Source organism: Nyctibius grandis, chromosome 7 (genome assembly GCF_013368605.1).
Source record: "Nyctibius grandis isolate bNycGra1 chromosome 7, bNycGra1.pri, whole genome shotgun sequence".
NCBI lineage: Eukaryota > Metazoa > Chordata > Aves > Nyctibiiformes > Nyctibiidae > Nyctibius > Nyctibius grandis.
The window spans coordinates 47,557,333-47,577,340 of NC_090664.1; the positions used below are offsets into that span (position 1 = coordinate 47,557,333).

General features: G+C 43.0%; 1 protein-coding gene across 1 annotated transcript in view; it reads left to right on the forward strand.

Moving 5' to 3' along the window:
- The window catches only part of ADARB2 (adenosine deaminase RNA specific B2 (inactive)), a 119,527-nt gene that overhangs the window by 72,133 nt on the left and 27,386 nt on the right, over nucleotides 1-20,008 (forward strand). Inside the window, exons 4-5 of the mRNA XM_068405250.1 lie at nucleotides 1,265-1,433; nucleotides 8,435-8,586. Of these exons, the coding sequence (XP_068261351.1) occupies nucleotides 1,265-1,433; nucleotides 8,435-8,586 (321 nt within the window). The remainder of the gene's footprint in view (nucleotides 1-1,264; nucleotides 1,434-8,434; nucleotides 8,587-20,008) is intronic.

The following is a 20,008-nucleotide window of genomic DNA, read 5'->3' on the forward strand; positions in this document are numbered from 1 at the left end:
CCATTCCCCCTATGGGTACTCGCGGCCTCAGGCCTGTCTTCATCACTGACTCGTCAGACTTTGAGCACTTGATTCAGTTGCTTAAACATGGGCATCCGTTTCCACTGAGTCACTTTAGGGATTTCCACGTGAGATGAGTGGGGAGGGTGCAGAACCTCCTGGACACCCCCACTTCCCTGGAGCAGCAGCCAGAGGTTAGGCAGGACACCGAGGGCATCTCAGGTGACACTACATGGGCACAACCATGCCAGCCTCAGCAGCCTGACTTGCTATACTGTGCATGTGTTTGCCTACACACAGTCATTGGGTACAGCTGTCAAACACAGTCCAATACTCTTAGGTAACTTTGTCACATCTAGAGGAAACACCCATCAGCCAGAGAAGCACTTTTTCTCAAGAGCTGCTCCTTTGTTCTTTGGTATTCAGAGACATGCATCCTGAAATGTGCTGTTCAATAAATTATTTCAGTTTGGGCTCAGCTCATTCTTAACTCTTCCTTGAAATTGTGCACAAAGCTGAATGAGCTACATTTTAGAATGAAACCCAGGCCCTGCTGAAGTCTGTAAGTATTTTGCCACTGACTTCAAAGAAATCAGGATTTTAATCCTAGAAAGTGTCTATCTGGCCCAAGAAGGGCATATCTTTCAATTGCCATCACCATTATGTGGAGAGGCAATGGAGGAACAAAGCTGGTCTCAGTGATGAATGCTTTGTCCCTGGGACCACAGTGGAAAAGGCACCAACGTAGCTGCTTTTGAAGAAATGAAAAGGAAACTGGACTGAAAGTCAGATCTGTTTGTTCTCTGAGATTTTTAAAGAGCAGCTCCAGAAGTGTTACTTGCATTTTATTTAGTACTTATAGTGCAACAGCAATGAAACCTAACATTACAGGGAGTGTATGTTCCCGCCAGAAAATGTCTTCAACAGCTCATAAAAACCTGGCCATTTATCAGCACTGCAGGAGACCTTTATTACCTCCCTACAGCATGTGCTCTCCTATGATGTAGTTATTGATTTAACAAGTAAACTTCGTGGCAAGCTTTTATCTTGGAATTAGCAGCAAGACTGAAATAGAGCTCTTATTATTCTAATAACACAGAGATGTGACATCTGGATATTCCAAAGGCCATATCATCACCTTTACAAGCAACCCACTAGGGCTGTCTGGACTGCCACATCAAAGTGTGGGCTGCGAGATCTTTAAAACTATGATATCGTACTCACCATCATCAATTTCACAAGTCTTTTGTTTTTCTTCTTACAGGTTTGGACATCAGGCAAGCTCAGGTTATTGTGCTGTCATCGGGTACCAAATGTATAAGTGGGGAATACATTAATGACCAAGGGCTTGCAGTGAACGACTGCCATGCAGAAATTGTGGCAAGAAGGGCATTTGTTCACTTCCTTTACTCACAGCTGGAGCTACACTTAAGGTAAATGAATTCTGTTGATGCTTGGGGAATGTTATACGACCTTCAGTGGAACAGAACCATCCTCCAGACATTTGAACTATTTGTTCTTTCTGTTGTTATTTCTGAGTCTTTGGCTGATGAAGGACCAATACACTGCACAGAAAAAATGAGAGAGTTAGATAGTCTAGAGTGTTGGGTCATGAGCTCCTTTACTTCAGCTGATTTTCTTTCAGTAGCTATTAGATATGACTCATAAAGTTGGGTTTTATGAAGCCTGATGACTTTGTACAAATCTTTACGTGCAGGCTTATTAGCATCATTTACTGGCCAGAGACTGGAAGGGGGTCATTTTGCTCACAGCAGCCATTTTTCTGTCTTCCTTGCTGATAGTGAAATATCTCTAGGAATTGATTTATTGATCATTAATGCCTTCATTGACTCACTAGAGAACCAATGAGTGTTAACAGTACAGTAAACTTTGTGCCAAAGTGCAAGATGCTATCACTCACTCCTCCTTTATGATGTTTTAAAATGTTATAGCATGTAGAGTCATTACAGAGGAATTATTGTTCCTGTCTTCAGCCAAACCCACCTTGTTACCATTTAAAAGGTTAATGGGTCGTACATTGCCTGGAAGCTGGTAACAAGCGGGGTATTGCAGAGGTCTATCCTGGGACCTCGCTAATCATGACTATCAACAATCTGGCAAAGGCTATGTAGTACTTGCTTATAAGCTTTGCACAGGACACCAAACTGTGGGGAAGTCCAGTCAATGTGCTTGAGGGCTGGGCTGCCATCCAGACAGGCTGGAGGACTGGGCCAGCAGAAATTTTGACAGAAAATTCAACAAAAACAAATGGAAAGTCTCATGCCAAGGAGGAGAGAATAACCTGCAACAACATAGGCTGGAGCCTTACTGGTTGGGGAGCAGCTCTGCTGAAAAGGGACAGGGTTTGTAGGCAAACAGCAAGCTGAACGTGAGACAGTAGTGTGCCTGGCAGCAAAGAGGGTCAATAGGATCCCAGGCTGTATGAAGAGTCAGTCAAGGAATGTGATCATCCCCCACCACTAAGCATTCATTAGACCACATCTACAATACCGTGTGCACTTTTGGGTCCCCTAATACAGGAAGGACATCAGCCATCTGAAGCAGGTTCAGCAGAGGCCACCTGGATGCTCAGGGGCCAGAGCACCTGGCCTGTGTGGAGGGGCTGAGAGAACTGGGACTGCTCAGCCTGGAGATGCGATGACAGACCCAGCAGAACATATGTCAACAATACAAGGAGCTGGCATCTTTACCAAGGTGAAGATGAGGAACAGGCACACACTGAAACAAGAGAAGTTCAGTCTGAATATTAGGTCAAACCATCCCAATGGGAATAGGCAAGCAGCAGAACAGGTCACTCAGCAGGGTTGTGCAGTCTCCCTTCTGTCTTGCAGGTTTTCAAAACCTGAGCAGATAAAACCCTGAGCGACCTGGCAAACTACTCTGAGCAGGAGGTTGGGATAGAGAGTTGAGGTCCTTTCCAGCCTGAATTATCCTATGATCCTATGAAAACTGAGTAGAAGTGAAGCTGAGGTGGTATTTATTATATGGAAGGAACCAAGGAATGAAGCAAGGAAAGAAAACAAACAAAAACCCCCTTATCCACAGATCATTCTTCTGCCCTCCGTTCTTGCTTACATTTTCATGTAACTTTATCTGAAGGCCATTAACTTCAGTGCAAAAACTCCCTTTGACTTCAGAAGGTGTTGCATCAGGTCACAGACACAAGGATTAACCTGAGCAGGATTGTGTGTTCTTGTGAGCACCTATGATACTGTTGCACCGAAGCAACAGTAATAGGAATAATGGTTATTTTCACGTCAGCTGGGGTTGAAGGCAAGAGAGTATATTGAGTAGATGAGCTTGGCTAACAAAGGGGGACAAGAGCCTTGAAGGGTTTAATCAAAAACAATATTCTCTCTATTTCAATCTGCATTGCTTTCAAGTTTACATTAAATTATTATGTTTTCAGCAGTGTAGCAGCCCTAGTACTTGCTTTGTGCTACGGTCTCTTGGGAAACAAGTGCTACAACTGTATCTGAAACTATTGTATCGATCCACCTCCCTAACACGTTCAGTCATATTATTATTTCATTTGGATCAATGTTAACAGTCTTTTGTTAAGAGAATCCTCAGTGCAGCACAAGCTCTGTTCACAATAACTTCAAATCACTCTCTGTTCAGCCAAGAGCAGACACCACTGCTTCCCTGATCAGCACACATGATAAAAATCTCAACCAAAATTGTCAAGGCTAAGCAACTTTGAAAGACAGAGCTGGAGATATTGTCAAATCAGATTTTGCTTTCTTAAATTCCACAGGGAAGCAAAACTGTGTGTTATATTCCTTAATTCTCGTATTTATTGCTACACTCAGTTTTACACCATAATTGGGAGGTTTGCCATATGGTGAGAAAATGAAATTAAAAAACATTTTCTGTACATTGAAGTCACATTTACCCCTTTTTCTCTAGAAAAAGAGACAACTCCCACTTGCAGAGAAATCACATGGTGCTACTGCATAGCTAAAAGGACAGGGGTTTTAGGACAGACATGTTAACTCAGCTCCGCTAGGATTCCCTGCACACCAGCTCCTCAGGCTTGGGGGAAATGTGGCTTCTGCATTGTTATGCATTTGCATTAACCTAGTCCAAATTAAAGTCCTCTCCCAGGCCAGGAACCTGTTGTACAAAGTCATATATAAACTGAGACCAAAAAGATGATTCCCTAAACCAGAAGAAGAATGAAAGCATGGTTCTTGCCTCAAAGAGCTTAAATTTTCCATCCTTCCCTATGGAACAGGCAAGTTGGTTCTGTGGAAAGTATTTCCTATTTTCCAAAAATATTCCTCCCACCAAGTCTACCTGCTCATATTGATCTCTGCAGCTGGATTTCAAACTTCATCCAACACAAGTTGGAAACTTGAGTTTCCAACACAAGACTTATCTTTCTATATGATACTGTCCTTGAAAAGGAACAACTTCTCTAGAATCTACAAATGCTGCCATTGACCTCAGTGAAAGTAAAATACATACTTGCCTGAGTGTAGCGTGAAGGCTTCAAAGAGCAGGGACAAGGAGGCTGGAGAAAACGAGGGCCAGGGTAGAGAATTAATGGCCAGAAGAGATAGATTCACTGAGTTGAATTTACTTCTTGACACCTTACTTGAGATGTCTAAAAGTTAGTCAGTCGAGTGTGAACTAGATCCCCAAGGCTCCTTTTATCACCACTGGAGAGAGATGGGCATCTCTGGAGTGGGACTCAGCAGACTTATTCCAGTATCTGTTGTGGGTGAGATGAATCACCATGTACTGGGGCAAATTTATTTCCATTTCTATAAAGACAGCATAGGGTGACTGCTTCAGATATTTAAATTGTAGAACAATCCCATCCACAAGCCAAAGCTGCAGCATTATGTAAATTACATTTTTTTTTCCTTCTCTTCATATTGCTAAATGTTAGAGGTGTGGCTTTCCTGAGTTTTCTTGGGAAAGACAGTTCCAGAATGGGAACTTTATCCTCTCTAAGAAGCAAAAGTGACAAATACTTCAAAAGGAAACTTTCTTTCAACAATTCATTGTCTAGAGCTTGAATTAAATAAAAGCTAAAAGCACAACTAAAACCTGACAGCTTCTAACCAGTCTGATTTTTAATCAGACTTACCCCTCCCAGATTTCATTTTTATGACAACTATAATCCTTCAGTTCTCAAGACTTTCATGAAAAAAATGAAAAGTAAGACATAAATTTTCTGATGTGTGAAAGAAGGACAAGAAAGACCTTTTGAGAAACTTTTTCTAAAAATCACCATCAAAAAGTAAACAAATACCATAGTCTGAATCTCTTGCAATGATGGCGGTAAAATTCATAGGGATTTCAGTAGGATTATTTATACCAACTGGTCAATAGGGAAGAAAAGAAAATCCAACTCTTCTTTTTTAAGGAAAAATAAAGCTAATAGCTTACTCTTGAAATAAACCAATACCATAGCAGTCTTGCTGCTGTAGTGGCCCTGCAGGCACCAGAGGGATGATTTTACCAGAAGCTGAGTTCTTCCAGCAAGTCAGATGCAAACGACTGTTTACTTTGTACATAAAAAGCAAGGAATAGTCTTCATCCAGTCCAGTTAAGTTTTTTCCAGGAAAGCCAGCTGCTTGTTATCCACCTACTATTTGTTGTTTTTGTCCTACTAGCCTCTTAATGGACACAGGTCCTTCCCTTTTAAGCCTGCAGTTAGTTTCTCTAGGATGCCATGATGTAGCATGTAGTACTAGAAACCTCCCGTACATATGTTTACATGATCAAAACAGCTCCTCTGCTTCTCTTTTAGAAGGCAAGGACTTGTTTCAGAAAAACACTTCACATATCTTAAACCATCAGTACATGCTTAAATCATCTTGAAGTCAGCTCAAAACATATGCATGTGTTATGCTAAATAATGAACTTAAGCACAAGATTAGAATTTAGCACATTCTTAAATATTCCTCTTGACTCAGGCTCAAATCCTAACTCTCCCACAGAAATTCATAACAGGCAAAGGTTTAGGGACAGATTCTGCTCTTTCACTCACTGCCAGCATGCAGAAATGACACTTTAATGCCACCCCCAGAATGAATGACATTTGTGGGCTCACTGTGGGCTTCTGTCTTCGTTGCTTTGTGCGGGTGTGTATGGCTGTGCAAAGTGGCGTTGCAAAGATTGCTACTGCAAACTCATTTTCCCCCTCACAGCTCAAAACGACTACCCCAGAAGGAAGGCAGAAGTATAGTGGTGCCTGGGGAAAAGTGACTTTGCAGAAGTGCATCTCATGCTCCACCTGGACCATTTTTACAAGGTCCCTGAGTCCCCCTGGGCTTTGAAATCCCCGAAGCATCCCATGCACAAGACACTCTGCTAATCCATGGCAGATGGTATTGTATCTCAAACTCTTTTATAACAATATTCTCAGAGCTTCATTATTAAACCTGTTCAGCCACTGTGCAGGGATGAATCTCATGTTTGAGTTCAGCCCCCAGAAAACCATCCCAAAGGCAGGTTAGGACCATATGTGATACAGAGGTTCTCAGCCTCCTGGAGGAAGAGTCAAGCTGCCTTGCCCTCCAGCCCTGCCATCTATTTTTAAAGCAGCTGTCTATCACCCAACCCATCAGCCACACTGGCTGCAGACCCTTCTTGGTACTTAGGGAGAGGGAAGAGAGCAAGGCTAATCAGTGAAAAACAATAACCAGTAAAAGCAGGATGGGTGCTGATTACTGTGAACTCCTGAAATCCAGCCCGAAGAATGACTGCTCCAACCCTACATAGCAACTGTTTCTAAGTACTGCAAGCTGCCCCCCCCACTCTGGTGAGGTTTAACATGATAATAGCAGGCGTTAGGGCTGCACAGCTTTGTGTTCTCCCAGCTGATTTTGCAGTGAATTATTTAAGACTAACTGCGATTGCTCTAAAGTCCAAGCAGCAGGACTTACAGGTATTTTATTATTTCAGAGGCTTGAATCAGGGCAATAATATAATTAGTGCTGTTGAGAAATTCCACCACAGCCAGGAGAAAATGAAGGAGCTGCATGTGGCAGCCCTGGCTCAGTAGCCACTGTGGTTCCCTGTCCCTGACAGGCGAGCTAATGTGCCTGTAAATTCCTCCTGACAGCAAACACATCCCAGCATCAAAAAATGACAAAACACCCAAACCATGGAAGAGTGACAGCCAAACAGCTTCAAAAGCACAGAGGCTGCACCGGAGAAAACAGGCAGAGGCAGCTGGGATCACATCCAAGGACTTGCTCCGAGACTGACTAGAAAGCACCCCTGTTTACACTAACAAGAGTCAGAGAAACCAGCAGAAATCACCTTGGTTAATGGGCTGTCCTATAGTGAATTAAACAGGTAGGATTCGGGCTTATTAAGTGCCTCCTAGGAAAATAATTACCTGCAGGTGCTGTTCTGTTCAGAGATATTCCTGCAAAAAGACCCTTGAGTTTTTGAGGGAAGCACCAGGACATCACGGGGAAAGGAGCCTCATTGTAATTTCACTAATCACATTCTCACTTTCAAAATTATAATCACTGCCATCACCCAAATGTATGTATTAGAGGCAGCTGTCAGAGAAATCACCCATGTCTTGCCAAATGTAAATCATCTGAGGAACCGGGCAGCAGCATAACCTTAATGTGAGCTATTGCCGCAAACGGCAGGACTGGGAGGGTTTGGCCTCCCGGGCAGCTGTTGCTAATGGAATATGTGCGCTGTGTCCCCATCTAGCTGCTGAACCACTGCAAAGATAAAAGCTTTGTCTTAATAGGTATCTTTTTCAACTCAGCAGAGAAAAGCTCGTACAAGTTTCATCCTCAATTTTGAGGATGGCTTCTGGTTTCCAAAAATGCCAAGTGACCACGAAGACGTTGCTGGCTTAGATGGAGCACTCACAGGTGGTTCTGGTTGAATGGGGAAGAAAAGCAACACCTGGGGAGTAGCGAGGGTTGGCAGGGGTCATAAAATCTGGGTGCTTCATTAGAGGCCCTTTTCAGTGGAGCATATAAACACACATCTTGGTTGTAGCGATGTTAATGGGATTTAAACACGTGCCTAGGCACTGTGATGAGTAGAGCTGATTTGTTCACATGAGAGCCTAAGAGAACTTTTCCTTTCTTCATGCATCAGAACCTCCTTAAAATCAATGTGTTTATGCATTCGTGCATGTGAGGAAGGAGAGTTACCCTTCAAAAATCCACACATTTTATCATTATAATATATTAGAGGTAGGCAAGCCAAAAGCACTTTGACAGTTTTGACCCTCTTCACACATTACTTCACTTGGACAAGTTTATTGTTTTTCTCTTATTGTCACTAGGCAAAATATATGATGCCAGGTGCTAATAAAAACAAACAAGGAGAGGGAGAAAAACAGAGAGAGAGAGAAAGAGCAGTAATGTTTCTGATTTGGTGTGTAACAAATGACCTGGAACCTCTTTTGTGATCATAGCAAACGGCGAGAAGACTGGGAGCGATCAATCTTCGTGCGATTAAAAGAGGGAGGCTACAGGCTGCGGGAGAACATCCTATTCCATCTGTATGTGAGCACTTCACCCTGCGGAGACGCGCGCCTCAACTCCCCCTACGAAATCACAACTGACTGTAAGAAAAAAAATCTTCCCTTTCCTTTTTCCCCTTTGCGTGGTTTTTTCCTTTTTTTTTTTTTTTTTAAGATCAGTCCTTCTTTCTTTGTTTGCTTGCAGAACACATGTTTCACTCGAGAGCAGAAACACTGTGGGCTGTGTGGCACGTGTGTGTCTGTGTGGCTGTGTGGCACGTGTGTGTCTGTGTGACTGGTGCGTGGTCCTGTGTACTGCCAGAAGATGTGCAGGGAAAATCAGAGCTGGACAAGGCAGTGGGCGACTGCTCTGCGTGCCTGAGACTCAGTGGCTCTGCTAGGGAGTACAGCCTAGCAGGAAATGCAACCCTAAGAGTAAAGAAATGCCTTGGGATGGGTCCTCATGATCTAAGAGATAGTTGGAGCCACGGCCATGGGCTGGACCAGAGGATCAGGTCTCCAGCTGGGAATGCGTGTACTTTTCTCAAGGTTTAGGCAGTACATTTGGGTTGAAGGGCTGTATTTACACCAAACCTGAGCTGTCCAGGCTGCAGCAGCTGGAGTCTGAGGTAGAGCAATGATATGATACAATACGATACAATACAGTATGATATGATATGATACGGCACATCTGTAGTGTTGGTTCAAGGTCAGACTCTCTCTGAATACCACCTGCCCTCGCGGCGAATAATGTCAGAACTCTTCTGGAAAGGATCCTTGCCAGGCCACCCTGCCTATATCAGATGGGCCACATGGCCACTGCATGGCAGATGGACTAGATGAAGTCCACCACACCAGCCTTGGAGTCCCTGGACCCATACCTATGGCATTTAAGTAGAAACATGGTTTCCAGAGATTTCTTTTCTAGAGGTGATCCTGCAAGTGAGGTAAACAAATCAGGTCTTGAGCCAGTGTGAATGCCACTGAGAAATCTACAGAGCTTGTTGACCATGAAGAGACATCCCGTCTCCACCACATGACCCAGTACTCTCATCTTGTCACCCCTGCAAACATGCATGTCCCTGTCTTTGCCGCACCATCGCAAAGGCATATCCTTGTTGTGTACCTACTGCACCAGCTTCGCCCCTGCCTAGCCACAGGGAATAACCCCAAGGGACAGGGAACTGCAGAAGTCTGTGGCTTGTTATCACACGTGTCTGTCACTCCATGATCCAATGCACGATGCACAAGGTGCACTTTTATCTCTGCCCTTGGGTATTGCTTCTCATACATGCATTTTACAGTGCTGTCTGCTAAACATACATATAATGAGAAATAGTCCTTGCCCTGACTACCTTGAATGTGAAGCAGGCAAGACAGAAGAATGGAGAGAGAAGAAAGGATAGACACAGGAATGTAAAATTAATCATCGAAGGTCACACAACGACCTATCTTCCTCACAGGCAAATCCATCAGACAGTAGTTTCACTCCTGGTTCTTATTTGTACAAGTTATGTATTAAGGATTAGGTATTATTCTCCCCAGACTGAAATCTTTTTGTCATGTGTGAAACAGCAGCTTGCTGGGGCGAGGAAGCAGAATGCACCTATTCAGGAAGGAAATACACTTCCTTACCTGACATGATTTATACATTCTGTCAGCAGGGCTTATAAAATGAAGAAAAGCAAGTAGATTTTTAAAAGGCAAACAGCAAATTGTCAAATTCTTGATGAGGTAACAAAATGAGGAGACATAGCATCATCTTAAAAACAAAATGAAAAATAAAAAAGGAAGTGCCTACGAATATGAAAAATGAATAGTGATTTTTGGCCTCCCAATTCATGTGTGTATCAAGAGATATCTAAAAAGGCTTTATATGTGGTTAAAGGCGCTCACGTTTTCCAGAAGGCAGGCTTCCTGAGGCACCTCTGACTTGACATCAGAAATGCAAGCACCAAAATCTGTAATTATTTTTAAAATGTGGTCCATTCTCGAGAACAACTGAAGGCTGTCCAGGATGGATTCTGCTCTCTCATGCATGAGGAAGTGTGTTTTGGGCAGCTGATGGCCAGTGCTGCCTATTGATACACAGCTGAACCCAGCCCTCGAGATGAACCATACTTGACTCGTGGATTGCTTCAAAAAGCACATAAATCTGCTGCCTAGTAAGGGAATGCTTCTTTAGATAACAGTACATACAGGAAGCCATGTTTAAAAATATATAATCATGCAACACCCGACACTCATACAGTAAACTTGTAGGTGGTCACAAAAATACTTTTCATGTTGATTATGACACCAATTATTGTCCCAATGCAGAAGCTGAGGCAGAAAGGGCTGTGTGGCTTACCCAAGGTTACACAGTGATTCAGTAGCAGGACTTGAAGGGGCACTATGTCTGGTTTGTATTTCACTCTTTTAAGCACATCCCTCTACCTTTGTCCTGCACTCTTAAAATAATTTAGCACTGTATAAAAAGCCATGTTGTCAAAAGCTGTCCTTCAGTGAGATAAGCATTTTTTTAGCTCACATTATCCCAGAGACATCTGGGAAGATAAGTATTTTATAATGTTTATCATTCAGATCTTCTCTTTTCTTTTTCTTTTTTTTACTAAAGAAATAACCTTTCTTTCATCCAGTAATGACAAGAAACTCCAGATGAATGCTGTTTCATTTCTTAAACAACAAAGAAGCCTCTCCTAGAGCTAGCGCAAGCCATCAAACGGCACTGATTATTCTCTAAAGATGCATTAACATTTAAAAACAGTGTCTCGCCATGTGGTTTCTGGTTTTGCGAAGGAATATGATAAGCCTTTATCAATATAGGGAGTGAGTAAAATCCACTTCTCAAATCTCCTTCCAAAAATTTCCTATTATCCACCGTGTCTTCCCAGCACCCTCAGGGAGGCCTCACATTTCCTTCTTATGAGCTTTGTTCTGGTAAGGGAAGAGATAAGCTAGCATGCACTTGAAACCCAGTTTACGTCTTATTAGATAGTGCAGGGTACCAAGTTAGCAGCATGTTTAAAAGTCTGACCTTACCACAGTTCATGTGAACAGCTGCAATGCAGAGGAGAGGGCCAGGGAGCCCGCACCCATGCCAGGTTCATGTAGGAAAGTAAGAGATTAGGGACGAAAAGGTAAAATTTCACTTTGATTTGCAATGATGCCCTTCTTGGATCAGATGTGAGCTGACTTGTTTGTTGATAGGTCCTAAGGCAGCTCTAAAAGAGAGACAAAATCCATCTGGATCAGGGCTGCTCTGAGCATGGAGGGGTTTTCTGGCTCTTTTTTGGTGTCTATAGGTCAGGAGGCTGGAAGAGCTTATGGGGGGATTCAAGAGAAGTTGAAGCTTTGGGAGAGGTAGGTGCAATCCAAGAGAGTAGGGGAGGAGGCTGAGGGAAGAGGTGCAGGAGCAGGTGACAAGAGAGGAGACTAGCCAGGGCCAGTGGTGTTGCTGGAATAGAAGGCTGGGAAATGCCAGGGGGTTTTCAGACAGTTGTGAGAGTTTTTATGGGTTTGTCCTGGCTCGTTCTCTCCAGCCAGTCTCCTTCCCAAGACTCTCTTCTCTTCATCATTTTCCAAGGTCACCCACAAGGTTGTAGCATAGCTATATTGTAAAGAGGCAGCATGTTCCCAGTGTCCTCACCACTCTCTAATTGCTCCTTCACACACTCAGCTTCTGCCCCTGCTGTAGGTCAGGGAGCCTGGGACAACATATTTTCTGGTACCTTCTCCCTTTGTGTACGTCCAAGCAAGGTACACCTGGATTTCTGACTTCTCTTGAGGGCGGTATCACAGCACCAAGTTAATGTGGGTTAACAAGGGGGCTGATGCTCTACTCCACTCTCGTGAGACCCCAACTGCAGTACTGCATCCAGCTCTGGAGTCCTCAGCACAAGAAAGACATAGACCTGTTGGAGTGGGTCCAGAGGACGGCCACAAAAATGATCAGAGCAATGGAACACCTCTCCTATGAGGAAAGGCTGAGACAGTTGGGGTTGTTCAGCCTGGAGGAGAGAAGGTTCTGGGGAGACCTTATTGTGGCCTTTCAGAACTTAAAGAGGGCTTAGAAGAAAGATGGAGACAAACTTTTTAGTAGGACCTGTTGCAATAGGACAGGGGGCAATGGTTTTAAATTAAAAGAGGGTAGATTCAGACTAGATATAAGGAAGAAATTTTTTACAATGAGGATGGTGAAACACTGAAGCAGGTTGCCCAGAGAGATGGTAGTTGCTCCATCCCTGGAAACATTCAAGGTCAGATTGGACAGACGCTGAGCAACCTGATGTAGATGAAGATATCCCTGCTTATTGCAGAGGGGTTGGACTAGATGACCTTTAAAGGTCCCTTCCAACCCAAACTGCTCTATGATTCTGTGATTCTAAGTTTTCCATTACAGCACACGCACTCCAGTTCATGAGGTGGAGCTGCGGCCATGGGGGCAGCTAGTCCTGTAGTATTTGTTGCATATTTTACACCTTCTCCTGAATCTAGGGCAAATCACAGAATCACACAAATCACAGCCCTTGATTTGCTAAAGTGCCTTCCTAGCTAATTTAGGGGTTCTTGACTCATTGGCTTTTTTTTTAAAAGCCTCTTGAAAAGCAAAATGAATTACTTAAAAAATTGAGCTAATAAATCCTCCACTTACCCACTCCTTCTTCCCTGGCACGATTTTTACCTCATTGTCCATCTTTCTTCTAGAGGTGCACTCTCTGTTTTTTACTACATGGATTGCCAAAGAGACAAACAGAATCTGCCCCAGGGCTTGTCTCCATTCATCTCCCCTGGGCTGATTTTCTATCTCTTGCTAACATGCTGTATTGCCTTGTACCATTGACTCCTTGATAGCCCAGCTCCTGTTTTATCCCACGCTTCCTTTAGGTCCGAAACACACCATTGCATCTGCTCCACATGGGGTCTTCCTCCTGCTTGTCTATTAACCTACAGCTGTGCTGGAGCTCTCATGCACACACATTTGACAGAGCTCTCATCTAAAAAGGATCCACTTGCAACCACATGAGCTGAATCATTGCCTTGGTAGGTGATGTGATGGGGAGAAGATGTGCACTGCAGTTTTCAGAGAAGTTGGGGAACTGAAGAGTACCTGAAAATACAAGTTTGCGCTACTTTAAGTGTTCTTTCACTGTGAAAACCTGTGCTTTCCCTGCTTGTGACTCTGGCTGCTGGATTTTACGTTCCATTCTCAGATAAAATGCTCTCTGTTAACCTCCAAATCTGAGGCTGCCTTGAAGGGTTGCCCTGCTCACACTGGAGACTCAGCACTGTGTTCAGGTGGGGCTGACCCAGATTGCATCAGTATATGATCCCCAGATCAGAGTCCCTGGAAGTCATACCCTGAGCAGAGTGGCTGGAGAGGGACAGATTCAAACAGAAGTCATGTAAGGAGACTGTCCATCTCCAAGAGATGGACACAAATGATGTCCTGCTACTGTCAGGAGACTCTCAACCCCAGAGCTTTGCATTTAAGGTCCTGCAGGCAGGTATCAGTATGCAAATACAGTGAGGATGCTTATGGCACCAGCTGGACTAAAATCCCTCCCAAAAGCATTGGGTTTGATGAACATTATTGGACGTACAAGGGGAAGAAGCCTGTACCTTCCTTCTGCCAATCCCATGTTTTGTTTAAATGGACAAATTCTGTTCTTGCGAGTAGATGATAAGGGGAGGGAAAATGTTTCAAGAACCATCTAAATAACTCAGTGATTTGAAAAGGAATTAGATATCTGTAACTACAAGAAAATGCAGGTCTTGGCAAATTGATGTACTGCCCCTGTTACAAAAATAGAGGGTAACAATAGGTCATTTCTTGGGCTTGGACAGTAGTATTTGTTTCTGTTGCACAAGTGCTCCCAGGTATCATCTCTCTCCATTGTGGCTACTGACCTTCTGCAGCTTGGGAGACCATATTGGAAATTCGTAGTTATTCAGTGCATGGAGCAGCTTCCTCCTAGGTTGTGAAGTTGATTTTATGCTGATGAATAGCCCGTCTGTGGAACTGGGATGAAGGTGCATTATTTTCCTATTTTTCATATGACTGAGCAGAACAATACCTTGGGGCACCTCAGAACAAAATTATCGTAGAGAAACATGCCCAGAAGTAACACGAAAGAAAAAAATGTACGCAACACTGTAGGCTGTAACGCTAAACACTGCCTCAGGAGAAATAATCCTAGCACTGGATGAATTATTGTAGTCAGCCTAGGTTGCTTTGTCATGTAAAGGATGCTGCAGAAATTGCAGACACAGCATGAGGCTGCTGGATTGCTTCAGGGGCTAGGGAACTGGTTATTAAAGGTGAGGAGAAATTGTCCTTTCGCTTCATTAAGACTGGACTGAGATGGACCCAAAAGGTTTGGGTTTGGGATGTGAGCACAGCACCCTTTGTCAGCATCCTTTGAGATCAAGTCCTGTTGAAGCGATGGCCCCTTCCTGCAGGTGCCACTGACACAGCCTCAATTTACCGAAATAAATACAGAGGAAATTCAAAGACTTCCTACAGTTAACTAGCAGCTGGTCTGTCGAGGAGCTTATATCCCTGCTCAGGTCTGTTAGCAGTCACCATTTTTGTATGTAGTTGCACTGTTTTCCAACTCAAACCTCCCAGGCTGCTGAAATGCTGTTTCAGAGTGTGGCTGCTTTCACTCAAGTTAACTTGTCAGGGAAAGCATGGTCACAGGACTGACCCCTCTGGTTAGTGTTCTCCATCACTTACACACATCACCTGTGGCAAAAGACAGCAGCATAAGGCCTGTGAGGGGTGGGGGGGACTCTAGAAATCTTTGAGATGAGTGGAGCCCCTCTCCTTCTTCCAATGCACAGCACCCACACAAGACCTGCAGGCACTGGTTTGAGCCATCTCCAGTGAGAGAGACCTGATGCTGTACACAGCCTGCCTTGCTAAACCTTTTGTCAATCCCTAGGGTCAGCTCTAGCCCCTAAACCTGACAGGAAAACCAGTGTTATCCAGGCTTAGAAGAACTGTGAAAGCACTCGTGGTTTTAGTGTTGGTATTGCCGTGCTAGACCCCAGAATGCACCTCTGAAAGAGGCTCTTGTTTTGCTACGTTGGAAGTCCTAAATCATTCAGTGCCAATTTATCAACCTGGGAAAGTTTGCTATTGCTTTGTATTTCGTTATTAATCTCCACCAGGCTGGGTAGTGAGGTTTTTAGTGGAGTTTTGGTAAAGCTCACTAGTGAATAACCACTTCACTTCATGGACAGCTTTCAGGTCTCAAAGTACTGACTGGCTGGAAAGAAATAAAAACCTATCAATCAGGCAAATTTTTTAAACAAAATAATTGTGTGGAATTGGGGTCGCAACCTGTATTTTTCATATCTCCTGGTCAGCAGCACAGTAACAAGGGGTAGAAAAACCCTGTTTCATTTTCTTCCATACCTAGTTCAGGATGAGCTTTTTCATTCAAGGCCACTTAGACTGAAAGAAAAATTTGAACCTGTATCTCCTAAGTCCTGGATCAGGGCTTCAGTGAATTCACTATCAGATGAGCTAGACAGCTCCCATTCTTCAGTCTCTGTTATAAAACTTTGTCAGAACTGATACATCACGAGAAAACTCTTTGGCTTTGACAATGCATTCAAAATGTCCTAATTCCCTCTCCTTGTGATATTCTTGGCTGCTTTTGCTTATTTGGGTTTTTTTGTTTCAGGGGGAGTTTTAAAGTAGAAAATAAGATTTTTTAGAAGGATGTGTCAGTGCAGTGTGTGTCTATGTGGGAAAAGAGAAAGAATATGCTGGAAACTATGGATTGCTCAAAGCCAGCGTTGGCCACAGCTTTGAAAAGCTTTCATGTAAAGCAAAATGTGTTTGCTAGGATTCAGGAAAACAGGTTTCCACAGCTATGATCAGATCTTAATTTGAAGAGAATGCTTGAATCGCCAAAGGGAATTGCACTGTATTTATTGATTCTGCTTTGTTATGGGTTTTGCTGCTTTGTAAAACACTGCATTTGGAGGCAATGTTCAGATGTGATAAAAAGGCTATATTAATCAGCAAAAGGCCATGGCTGAGAAGCTTTCAGAATAGTAGTAGAAAATTTCACCAAGAAAAGCTATTTGTCCCCGAATTTGTCCAGCTCAAGGAATAATGATATCTGAGGTTCTCCAAGGTCATCTGCAGCAGGGATGAAGAGACCGCATGCTCCAGGACACAGCTGCCCCAGTTCCACCCCCAGTATTTGATACCCTGCTAGAGACAAGCACCTAGTTACAGCACATATTTTGGGTGGAACAGATCAAAACATAGTTGGGAAAAATCCCCGTGGGCAAAAGCTACACCCAGTAGGATTTAATTCGGTCCAATTTACCCCTCCACTGAGTGGGAGTCACAGCTAAAGCTTATAAGATGAGTTTTATAAAGCTTGTCAGGCAACTCCAGGTCCAGTTAAGGTCTCTGTGGGACTTTTGAAAGTCCTCAGACTCCTGGGGAGTTTCTTTCTTAGAGTCTTATGAAGAGAGAAATCTGAAGACAGCTGCATAAGAGTGACAATTTCATTCTAACCATGACTCTGCTGGTACTTCTCTAGCTAGCCTTGAGCAACTCACCTCACTCTGGTCATTTTTATTTCCATACTTGTAAAATGGCAATAAATGGTATCCAGCTGTCACAACTTTGAGGAAGGGTAATTAATGCTCAAAGTAGGCTATTAAAATGGAAAGCACTGTATAGTCTAAGCACTATTATACCATTATTCAGAATAATTTAGTAATTACAATCCATAGATTTCTAAGGCCAACAGGGACCATTTCCTGATGATCTACATTGAATTTCTCCAGCCAGAGACCACAGGACATTAGTCTGTAATTTCCATCTACAGCTCCAGAAGCTGAAGTTGAATTAGGGTATGTCTGGTGATACAGCAGGAGCCACAGCCTCTCTAGGCTCATATCAACCACAGGGGGACTGAATATCTATCAATATTATTGACATATTTCTGTTGTTTCTGTCTCACAGGGTTCATTTTCTGTTTTCATATTTTGCTGACTTCTTTCACAAAAGCTTTTTAAATCACTCTTGAAGGTTTCAATTTCCAAACAACAACAAAAATCCCAAAGCCACATGAATAACAGCACATTTTTGTTGATAAAATAAAGAAGGTTATGATGAATAACACATTCCCTCTATGTTTGTGTAAACTTTTTGATTAGAACATGGCTGGGGAAAGAATCGTCACCAAATGGGCAATTCCAGTATGATGACCATTTTACACACAAAGTGTATTTAAAAGACAAAGCCTAACTTTAAAACAAAACATTTTTCATTTAAAAGAAATAGGAAGAAGATACAATGATGCATAGCTTAGGACATAGGTGAACAGCTGGTCCCCACTGGCCTCCAACTGATGGGGCATCTCGCTCTCTGCACGCAGCATCCAGCTGCTGCTGATGCCCTGGCTTTGCTTGGCCACTGACCCAGGCATCAGCAGCAGCTCCCCACATTGTCAAAGATGAGATGATGATCATTGCTGGAGATCAGCTAATGTGCCTCTGTGGCTGGTGATGAGGCCCAAGAAGGCTTCAGAGGCAGCAGTTTTCTCCATCACGGAGTTCACAGAGCCAGCACAGCCCTTTGCCAGGTCTCTAGACTTTGCTCTGCAGGGGCAGCTGCACTTCCAAAGCAACAGCGTTGCACATCTGATTTTAGATGAGAGGAGCAATTATTAATTAAAAATAATAATCTTGAAGTGTTTGAGTTGTACTTTCCTTGATTGCCACATGCACAGAATCTTAATTCCACTGATAAATCTCATGCTTTTGGCTTTAAAATACTAATGCACTTCTACTGCAGAGCAGGCTGGAGTCTGCAGTCTGGGTTTGTAGGTGGCATCAAGGATCTCCTCCATGCCTGACCAGTACTGCTCGTTCCTCTTTGCCTGTAACAGTTATTAATAACCCAGAGGAAATGGTGCATGACTTTATTGCCAACAAATTGTTTTAAAGAGAATTTTAACTAGCTACTCACATTTGATCCCAAGGGTTCCCCAAAGACAGACATTAAACTAGTTTATAGGGTACATTTTTGATCTATTTCTCAGATTAATTTTTTTTTGTCCCAAGGGGTTAAAGCTTGCTGAGAGTGCAGGGCTTACTTAGAAATTAGCCCAATGGCAAACTGGGTTTCATGTGTTAGAGTGCCATTCTCCACTCTAGCAGTTAGTTTCATAAAGGTATTCTAGCACCTCTCCGTAGGATGAGCATTCAACACATTTCATGTTATTCTACAAAAATAACAAAAAGTCTTTGTAAAATGCTATGTCACCTGAACAGATGAAATTTTGCCCCTCAGTGATCATATATGAAGGCACTTTGATGGACCAAAATGAAGAGTTTTCATTGAAACACTCAGTGATGAACTTTACTATGATAGAGTACCATTCTTACACCCTTCCTACAGTTACTATCTCTAACAACACAGCTCAAACCAAAAATCATAATTTAATTAATATGTATTTAAAACAGATAAGGACAAATAACGCAGTCATTTCCTTTCTGTTCTTTTGGATTCAAACTTCAAGTTTTTCCCATCACTGATTCTTTTTATGGATTAAACACCACATATTGATGAACTATGAATGGGCAAATTGCCTTTGCTTTCACACCTTGTCTGTACATCATCACTTGAAAGTATTGGCAGATGAAAAATTATGGAAGTAGTAGAAAGGTTCAAAAGTGTTATTTGAAGATCAATGATGAGGAGAAAGAATAACACACTGAAGGTAACAACTTTTATCAGGTCATGGTATACCTGATTGCTGTCCAAAGCCAGGATTTCAGCCAAGAAAGATGCAGAGAGGAAGGCAAAGGTAAAGAAGTTCATTTTCAACTGTTAATTTCAGTTCCACATATTACAGGTGTCCAAGGTTTTGTAATATTCTCAGATAACATATGATTTCATTATTTATATTTGTAGGCTTAATGATAAGGTCCATACCCCAGATCTGAACTGAACTCTGCCATGTCGTGATAGGTGCTACATGGTTCTGGGAGTGAGCAGAAGAGCTCCCCTGGGGCTGCAATAGGCCTCCTGGCCTACATTTTAAAAGCATATGTTGACTTTAAGGGATTCAACTTGATGTACTTTTCACCCGTGCAAGGCAGGTGCTTGTGTTCCCTCCTGGGAGGGATGCATCCCTGCACTCGCCGCAGAGGCAACTCTGTAGACACTCAGCCAAGACAACCGCTTTTATCTGGCTACCCCTCAGTGGGATCAGTCCTACCATATCCTTTTTTTCCTAAATCCAGTTTTCTTTCAGAATATCCCTAAAGTTTCTTGCTTCCAAAAGCTGGTCTATTGCATTTTAGCCTTGCTGTCTGCTGGTCACTTAAGCACGATGCAGAACAGATTTATCTGACCAGCCACCCTACCCAGCAAAAGAGACACATCCAAAGCCTTCGGTGTGCTGCGATGGTCACTTCAACACTTACAGAAATAGTGATATTTTACATTTATTCCACATCTGCTTGAGGAAAGTGCATCTCTAA